Source organism: Fulmarus glacialis, unplaced genomic scaffold, assembly GCF_000690835.1.
Source record: "Fulmarus glacialis isolate BGI_N327 unplaced genomic scaffold, ASM69083v1 scaffold40248, whole genome shotgun sequence".
Taxonomy (NCBI): domain Eukaryota; kingdom Metazoa; phylum Chordata; class Aves; order Procellariiformes; family Procellariidae; genus Fulmarus; species Fulmarus glacialis.
This window is the reverse complement of record NW_009230871.1, coordinates 277-9923: the sequence shown is the minus strand read 5'-3', so window position 1 is coordinate 9923 and position 9647 is coordinate 277. Positions and strand designations below refer to the sequence as shown.

The 9647-nt window shown below is 42.4% G+C and overlaps 1 protein-coding gene across 1 annotated transcript; it reads right to left on the bottom strand.

Moving 5' to 3' along the window:
• Positions 1-170: 170 nt before the first annotated feature.
• On the bottom strand, positions 171-9603 carry IGFBP3 (insulin-like growth factor binding protein 3; the record flags this gene model as incomplete). The annotated part of the gene is made up of 3 exons (XM_009584380.1): positions 171-302; positions 6595-6714; positions 9374-9603. Coding segments are annotated over 3 exons (476 nt in total), but the record flags the coding sequence as incomplete, so codon positions are not given.
• Between the last annotated feature and the right edge of the window lie 44 nt (positions 9604-9647).

Here is a 9647-nt window from a genome sequence, read left to right as displayed (position 1 = left end):
GGTGGCAGCGTGCAGCTGCAGCCACGTCAGCAGAGGCTGCGACTCTCCATCCGCCGCAGGAGGCAGAGCTCAGCACTCCACGTGCAACACAGTCCACAGTGTTTGCCCAGCCCCTCCAAGGTCTCTGCGAGGTCCAGTAGCCACGCACAGATGCCAGAAGAGCTGGCACCCAGCCCTCATTTGCTTTCCAAGTTATAGCAGTGGACATCTCCTTTTCCCTTCCCATCGTACCCAGGAAGCGGCTGTCCGTACTTATCCACGCACCAGCAGTAACCTCTCTTTCGGCCTTTGGATGGGCGACACTGAGACAGAATAGAAGATCCAGTTAGCACTATTTTTGTTTTCTCCGCTCTTAGTGTTACATAGCAGGGATTCCTGCTTATTTGATAGCTGCACTTCCATATCCTGGCCATATCTGACAGAATCAAACAGAATATTTATTACGACTACAAAGTATTGCAATAAAAGTTTACCTGCTCTGCCCGTCAACCCCTTTGGGTCTAATTACTCCATAATAAAACTGCTCTGAGAATTACCAGAAAACAGCCTCATGAACAACTCCCTATTATATTAGGCAGCACAGTTGCCCCCTTTGAATACCAGGACTACTTATATAACAGTATGGGCTGACGACTGGGACCCATCTTTGGAAAAGAAAGTTAACAGATTTGTTCTACGCTAAAGCACAGGTCTGGCAAAGACAGCCATTGCTGCAATAAACACCCTTGGCTTGCATCTGTTTGTGGGAGGAATTTCAATACTGTAGTTGACATTTATTAACGGATACGTAATCCTCCTGTAATGGAGTTATCACTTCAACAACTGCTAGGTGTAGTAGAACTTTACATGTATATTTTCCTATAAATAAGGTTGCTTATATGCTAGTCTATAACCTATGTCAGCTTTAGAAGTTGCCTGGTGGAATTTGTCAGCAATGCTGACCAACCTGAAATTATCACTAGATAGGCAACGACACTGAACTTCTTCAGAAATAGTAATGCAGTAAAAATGCATTATAAAGTCTAGTACGTACTAGGTAAGTAAGTCTCTCCCCAAGGAACCAAGAATGGTAAAAACTAGACTAAAGGAGATGACTGCTGCAGGTTGCATTCAGTATGCAACCCTGGACACAGTTACATATTGTAAACCTCCAGGACCCTGCAAGGTTTTCACCCACTGTAAAGACGTGTCTCCAGGACAGAGATTATCTCACTAGGTTTGCCATGGTCAACCTCATTGCCAAGACACAGCCTCCATATGTCAGCTCAAGTTTTGCGATTTGGAGATACAGGATTCACTGCAAATACTAACAGAGGTGGCTGTTTAGTCACGACAGACTTACAAAGGAGGCGGTGACACAAATATACCTAGCTTTTCAAAGACTGAGGTTTCATCTGTTGCATCGCCAACATGAAGGAAGATAGGCTAGACTGAAGCCACTTACGGGCCTCAACACTGTCAAGGCTATCTTGCAAGCAGAGCAAATGCTGCCTCTGAGATCACACTCACAGCAATTCAAGTATTTCAGAGGTTCAGGCTGGTACAAGTCAGGTAAACTTTGCCACTACCGCTCAACTGCTTGTTCTCCAGAGTCTAATAGGCGTGTCCCCATCTCCCATGTGGGTATGGCAGTGGCTCACAAAGCTAAGTGTCTTTTCCATGTGCAGGTACGCAAAGAAACATCAAGCAATTGTTGGGCTCCACATGCTGCCCAAAGTGCCTGACCCTTTCCACGTCTAGTTTAGGACCTCAGGTGAAAGGGTGGTATTTCGGACAGAACTGTGAATATGGGTCACTCCTGGGACAGCCTGCACCAGCATACTGGCCCCTGAGCCAACTAATTTGTGGCAGCATGGAGTAGACTAGACAGTCTTCACTAGGAATTCATGAAAGAGAGACGGGAGCAGATCACAGTCACACATTAGACACAAATTTCTGAACAAGCTTACATCTTGTTTATTTTATTTTAGAGTAAATGAAGTAATGTTCATCACCGTAACTGCAAATTAATCTACCCTTGTGATATATTTCTGAGTAACAAGCCCAATGCAGAAATAATACAATGCATTCTCTTCTCTGAATTTGCAGTCTTTCTGCATTAGCCCTATGCAAACGGACAGCAGCAGGATAACAAGCTCAAGCTTAAAGTATGTATCAGCTTATTTTAGGAGAGGGTGAAGAAGTTCAAACCTACTGAGAAAACAGCTACATTAATAATTTGCTAAACTACGTGGTTAGCTTCATTTGAGTTCTAGTTACCTGTGTGGCTGGTTTTCTGTACTAGATCTAAATCTCAAAAGCCTGACTAGGGCTTGCATGTATTCTCCAGGATTTCCGTGAATGGCTGCTCAAAGTCCACTGACGTCAATGGGAAACTTTCCTTCAATTTTGGTGGCAACTGGACTGGAGTCTAGCTTAAGTGGTATTAACATTCAGTGACTTAAATTCTTCATGCTCAGAACTGAGGAATTCATAAACAACAGCTTTTGCACAATTTAAATTTTACAGAAAAGGAAACTGAGGCAGCAGTTCTTGAGTTGTTTTTCCCAAGAGACCAGGCACAGATGGAGCCCAAATTAGAGCACAGGGCTTCTGGCTGCCAGCCTGGTGCTCCGGCAATGAAACTACACTTCTGCTAATAATAGTAACACAGCCTCCCCTTTTAGAAGTACTATATGAAGTACGTTACACAACTCTCGCTGATTCATAGGCTTGCATCATTCTCAAAACAAATGATCAATTAAAGTTATCTCATGTTGTTGGAGGTTTTGATTGCTTTTTACAGTTGCATAATCAATTTTCGAAATTAACTACAATGTGAAGTTAGTCTGCAGGAACACCACCTTCCCTATTACTTACGTTTTTTATTTCTTCTAGACAACCCATTTGGAAAACGAAACCCTTAGATCACTCTACAGGTGAAATAATGCTCTGTGAGGAAACAATTTACCTTTTCCAATCTGCAATTTTGTACTAACCGCTCACCCATGCTGTCAATACTAAAGCACTTCTGATTCAAAAGTGATGCTGTTATCCTGAAGCAGCTAGCTTGCATTCCCTACAGAAGTGGTGGACAGTACATATGAAAAAAAAAAAAATCTGCTCTTCTCAATTTTGTACTCCACGTACATTTCAAGGCTCTGCCCAGCTCTTCTGTATGACTTCAGAAGTCCAAAAAGCTGGAAAACTGCCCAAGCAGTGGAGCCAGTAATTACTTCTGATAGAAACACCAGCTGCCAGCTTCCATGCCACCTGCCCCTCTCTCTTCCACAAAGAAGTGCCGCAGAGGCATTCGTGGGGCACAGCAAAGCATATGGTATCCCATTGAATTCCTGGTCAGCCCAGAGGTCTCCATGGAGCTACAACTGTGGTCTCCTGAAACAGACTGCAGACAGCACTTACAAACACCTCAGGCCGTTTTGGCTCCCGCCAAGCCCAGCTCTGTTTTCAGTGGAACGATGCCAGCTCACATTTAGGTGAGTATCTGGCTCTGGTATACAAATATGGGGCAATTCTAGTAATTGCCCCATATAATAATTCTAATTTCATCAAAACCTTTTTTTCCATGCTTGAGGCAGAAACATGCCTGTATCAACCTATTCCATGTAAATATACCTATATACCACAGTTGAATAGTACAACCTTACATGTGTGATTTATTAGGACAAAGAACTCCAAATTTTAATAGGTCTGATTTTAAAAAAGTTTATATATAAACAACAAGATGTGAAGTATTTTTCATGTTATACCCTGACAGATAAATTTATGTTCTTAAAATTGTTTCACATATGCAAATTACTCCCTATGGTTGTTCCTGAAAAGTCAATTTCTAGATATCCACAAATGTCTTGAAAAAATAACTGCTTTCAAATTTACTGGAAGAGCAGGTGACCAGGAAGGCAGAATATACTGGTATGTGAAGTGCCTCCTGAATGAGTTTTAATGGTTTCCAGGGTGATCATAATTTATCAGATCCTACCATCACACACCTATCTACATTATCATCCTAGGCAGCGGTTTTGGCAGCTGCTTCCAGAATTAAAAATGCTTAGCTCACACTCATTTTTTGATGGATTTACTGTCTATTTCCTAACCTATTATTCTGAATTTTGTTGTCACATCTGAATATAACTGAATTACAGATTGAATGCTTCTAATAATAGCAATGAAGGAAATTAATAAAATAGCCTAGCATTCTGTTAATGAGATTAGACACGTGCTCACCTGTGCCTAAAATATCAGACCTGCATGTTGATGCTCCAAAAAGAAAACCAAACACATTTGTCGCGTTGCCTTGTGGACAGTGAGTTCAGTCTGGACAGGACTCACCCACTTCTCGAACTGATCCTTTTTTCTAGGAGTTGATTCTACAACTCAAATACATATTTTTGGTTTGTATTTTGTTCCTGTGAGAAGCAGCCTGCCTCTGTAAGCCCCACCCGTGAAGGCCTGTTCCCAGGGTTGATTGAGGTTCATTTACAGAAGCACTCCAACTGCATTTCATGTAGAATATTTACTCACATGGGCTCCATTTGTGGGCATCTCCTACAAGATCCGAAGTTGTCTCAAACTACCATTGAAACTACTGGACCCGTGTAAATTGGCACGGTGCTTGACAAGGCTGGCCAGGTATGAAAGTGCCCCTTCATCTTCTATGTTTGCTGACCGCATGGAGTGTTGCACATAGTGCAGAAACCATTCCTAAAGCAGTCTGAAAGTCTCCAGGCAGCACGGACACTACACAGAGGGCAGAAGCGTGTCTTTGCTCTATACCAACACCTTATTCTCATAAATCAACTTCTAGGAACAAAGACTGGGTAAGTGTATTATCTGTCTTTCCTATTTTTTTCCTCCGTATTTCCTTTTTTTCCACCTCAGTGGCAGAACTATGACTGCACTTTAAAGTACAGTCATCCTTTAAAGTAAGGCACTTTAATACATGCTTACTGTGGATCTGATTTACTACATACACATGCCAGAGACTGCATGCAAACCACCACCTTTTTGCTGACGAAGCAAAAACCTCAGAGTCTGAAGACAGATGAAAGGAAGATCTACTGAACAAAGTAAATACCAATCTGTGGTCTTTTGTAATACCTAGAGATGGGAAAGGGCTACAGTATGCTTGTGTGCCTTGAATGCAGTTAAATGATGTGCTGTTCTAGAGTAGCTAAGCAAATGCTGTTATGGCACAGGCACAAAACACAGTCCTAGCCTCACTCCACATAGCAGTCCAACGTATCTTCTGAACAAACGCAGACCGAGATGTGAACATTGCTCTCGGCTAGTTTACACGCAGCGGGACATGAATAACACAAAAACTCCAGAACAAAAAGAAACTTTGTCCCTGCTTGGGAGTTGCCACTACCTGCTCAGGAAAAGCTGGGGAGCATAGACAAGCTCAACAGCATGCACCGAAGGTCAAACAGCACAGTCAATGCTGGGCTGATGGAAGAAGGGAAGGCTGGAAACCTCACCCCTATTGCAAACACCCCACCTGACACTGCCAGCTTAATGCAGAGCTCCAGGGAATACCCGAAACGGAAAGACTGTTTCTAAGAAAGCTGGAAGCCAAAAAATGGAGAGATATCATTCCTAAAATAAGGTTGCCTGGTAGGAGGTCAGCCTCTCACTTCCAACCAATAAACTGCATTAGCTAGTAACACAGTCAGCCGCTCCTTTGGTTACCAGAGATAGAGAGGCTGACTCGTGTAAACCCAAATGGGAGAGACAAGATGGCCCACAAACAAAATCTGTCCTTACAGAGAGTTTGCCTTGAGGAAAATCTTAAAGAAACTTTTGAATTCAGGAAATTTTGGAATTATACCAAGAAACACATTTGGAGGCAGGTCACTAAGTAAACACTGGAATTAGATGGGATGTGCACACTAAGCAAAGAACCTAGCACATCTTGCGCTTCCCCAAGTTCCCGAATGAGCTTCAAGGGCAGCACTGAATGGAGAATGCTGCCGTAGCTCAACCCGACACAACTAAAGCATAAATACATGCAGTTTGGGTCTGCATTTGTCAAGAAAGGTCACAACCCCAGAACCAAAGAAGACTGAGAAGCCATCCTTGCTGCAGAGTAACTACTATATGTATCACTTTCACGATAACATGACCTGGATTTTGGAAGTGATCCGTGTAGCACATAAAGGACAGATACATGCCTTTCTCCGGTTGCTTTTTGTAATATGATCCAGTGCAGTTCTTCTAGGAACTCTCAAGCAGCTATTTACAATTCAAAGCATTGATCTATTGCAGTCATATGGTGACTGCAACATTTAACTCTGTGGGTTATTACAGAGGCACTGCTTTTTTTAAACCAAAGGGCATTAGTATCTAGGACACCAGCCAACCCATGTGTGTTTAGGTATGAAGTTTCTCAAATGAATCTGTTGTCATGACCAACAGAAAATAAAAACACTGTCCCCACTTTACAAGGTTCGGCACTATCAGATCAGGTCCTAAAACTGGAAATGAACTAGTTCCTCTGTAAAACGATACATAACGCACCTTGCTGGCAAGATCCTTCAGCAAAGATGCAGAAAAGGTGAAGTGAATTCATTGAAATGATCAAGACTCTGTACTTACTTGCTTTTTCTTGTAGAACCCCTTCTTGTCACAATTTGGAATATGAAAACCCCTGGGACTCAAGACATTCAGGATCTTTAGGTGGTTTAAAGTGTCTTCCATTTCTCTACGACAGGGACCCTGTTAACAAGCATGTTTTAGAAAACGCAGATGAAACTTCATTCCCAAATGCTGTCTCTCACACAAGAGTTAATAAATCTTTAAAGGGCAAGAAGCACAAACCCAAACAAATCCCCATTAAAACAAAGGGATGGCTGGATAAGTCAAAAGGCAGACCATTCACAGATAAAATTCTGGCTTTCTGCTTCATTCAGGATAAACCAATTTCTAAACACTGAAGGCCCTATGCTATGCTGAGGCACAGACTGGCATTTCCAGTTGAAATCACAGCCACACATACCTACGGGAAGGCTTAACCAGTATGTAAATCAATCATATATAACATCGCTTAAGTTTGGAAAAGCTGGCCTTGCACCAAGTGGGCAAAGAAGGCAGCAACTGGAAATACACCACTTGGTAGATTTTCCATAATGCCATTTGATTTTTGTGATTCTGCTGGATTTGAAGGCTTAAATGAAATGGATTTAATTGAAAACAAGTAGTTTGGCATAATGCATATATAAAAATACTGCAACTTTGGACAACAACTCCCAATTTCAACTGGACCAAATGGATGCAGCTGTGCAAAGGAATGGTTGCACACAACATTCTCATTAGGTAAGTATGTCACTTTTTGCTGCACCTTCTCCATTTGCAAAAGGCTGACAATAATGTAGTGAGGATTAGCTCTAGGACAATGAGCCAAAAAGAACTTCCAGAAGCACTGTTAAGAGCATGTCTCAAACGCAAACTAATTAATTATTCCTCACTGCAGCCCTTCAGGGCAGGGAGTAAAGCGTTATGAGCCCCACTTTGCAGTCAGAAAACCAGGAGCGGAGGAGTTCACATTCTGCCAGGGGCCAAGAAGGCAGTCAGTGTCAGCAGTGGGATTGGGATTCTAGAGTCGCAGCCTACAAACTCTGTGCTTAGCTACACTCCTGTCTGGGCACATTACTGACTCGGTCCACCAGCCCACTTTTTCAGCAGAGACCTGAAAAAACTCCTTTGCATGGTTGCATGGGTTTAAAATGTTTAAGTTGCTGTTATCAACACAAAGACTCATTTGGTGCAATTTTTAATTAGTGAAGTAATGACATTTATACTTTCAAGTGGTAATATTAATAGTTTGCTCATGTAAAGTGCCTTTCACGTGAGTGTCTGAAAGCATACAGACTCCACAGTTCTACTGGAGTTTAAAATTGATTTTTTTGGTTAGCAAAGACCTTCCTTGCTGCTTTCATATGTTTTCTTTCAGCATCAATCTCACAAGCTCTAAACATGCGCTTTGAATTGCTGCTCTTATTGGCAGTTCTTTAAAAAAAAGAAACTGCTCAGACACGCTGACTGCAAATCACACGTGTTCAAAGATTTGGTCCCGAGTTAGGCCTACAAAAAGATCAACAGCTTTTTTTTAATTATTATTTTGAAGCAGGCTTCCGAAGTCAGAGAGATCAGTATCAAAAGCTAACATGCAGACACAGCTAGAAGGGCATTTGCTGACAAAGGCACCTGTCCCCGATGGACTTATTTCTGGTTCTTACAGACACCAGCAGCCTTGGTAAGTCAGTGCGCCTTTGCTCATGGGGCCCAACTACCACATAAGTGAAATGTTCATCCTAGTTAAGACCAGGACCCTATTTCCTCAGAGCTACCAAAGTTCACTCTTTTACTGTAGGCAGTTTACTTCATGTTTTTGGGAGGAGGACATGCTGGAAGGCAGATACTGAAGTGTTTTTACTAGACAGCTGGACATCAGTGACAAATTAAACATGCAGCTTCACCACCCTTGGTGTGTTAACTTGGAGGCCCCGCTCTCTTCAGACACAACTTTCCACCTCACACAGGCTTCAAAACCTTCTTTTGCAGACGGGAAGCCGCGTCTGGTTTCACCACAACTGTTTTGATGAAACGCTGAAGTATATCCAGACATATTTTTTAGGTCATCTGGCACAGGCACAAGGATAAGCACTGGGTTATCAGCCAGGATGTCCAGGAAGAGGAATTATTCTCCCCTCAGGTTCACCACACTCCGGCTGCTCTGCAAATCCACTGTACAAAGCAATGGCGGCTCATCTGCCCGTAAGCCTTTACATTTAGGCAGTAGCGCCAAACGACGACTGCAAGTAGAGGCAGTGTTCAGCACGTCATACAAAAAATGACTGATCAGTCAAGATCCTAATCCTCAACCCAGCCTAAGTTTATCTCCCTTGATTTGCGCCATGGAGTGTGAACACGGTGCCACTACACTACATGTGAAACATCTTTTTTCCGTTCTTGCAACCCAATAATGCTGTTTGCAACCAAATTTAATGATGACACTACTAAACCTGCCCCAAGTCCACTCACACAAATGTGTGTTAATTACAGGGGGGAACAACAACTTTCGATCTCTAAGAAATGACGTCATGAAAACCATACTTGTATCAATGTAAACATCATAGCATTAGGCCTCCATGTTTTCTGAACGTGATCTGCTCAGTCTGCTGATTGTCTGCACTTGCAGATCTAATAGTTTTACCGGTTAAACAGCCAGAATGCCCTAAATGACTACAACAATTACCACCATTTAGTTATTTTGTTTATTTATTTATCTTGCCGTACGCACAACGTGCGTATACATACACACACACACGCACACTCACATGCTGGGAAATGCCTTTCCGTTTACAAAAGTACTTACGTATTCAGTCTCTTGTTTGGATTCAGAAGAGAAATTCAGTGTATCCGTACTCTGTGAATCATATTCCACTTTATAGCGCTGCGTATTTTTGGCTTGCACTTTCCTGATGATATCTATTTTGATGTGCGGTGGATGCGATTTGGAATCTGGCACCCTGTGAGAGTTTGGGATGGCCTGATTTTCTATGCTGCTGGTACTCCGGTCTTCTTCTTCTGAATCACTGGAATTTCCTTCGAGAAGAAGAAATGCAGTGAAGAAACAATGTTAATCAACT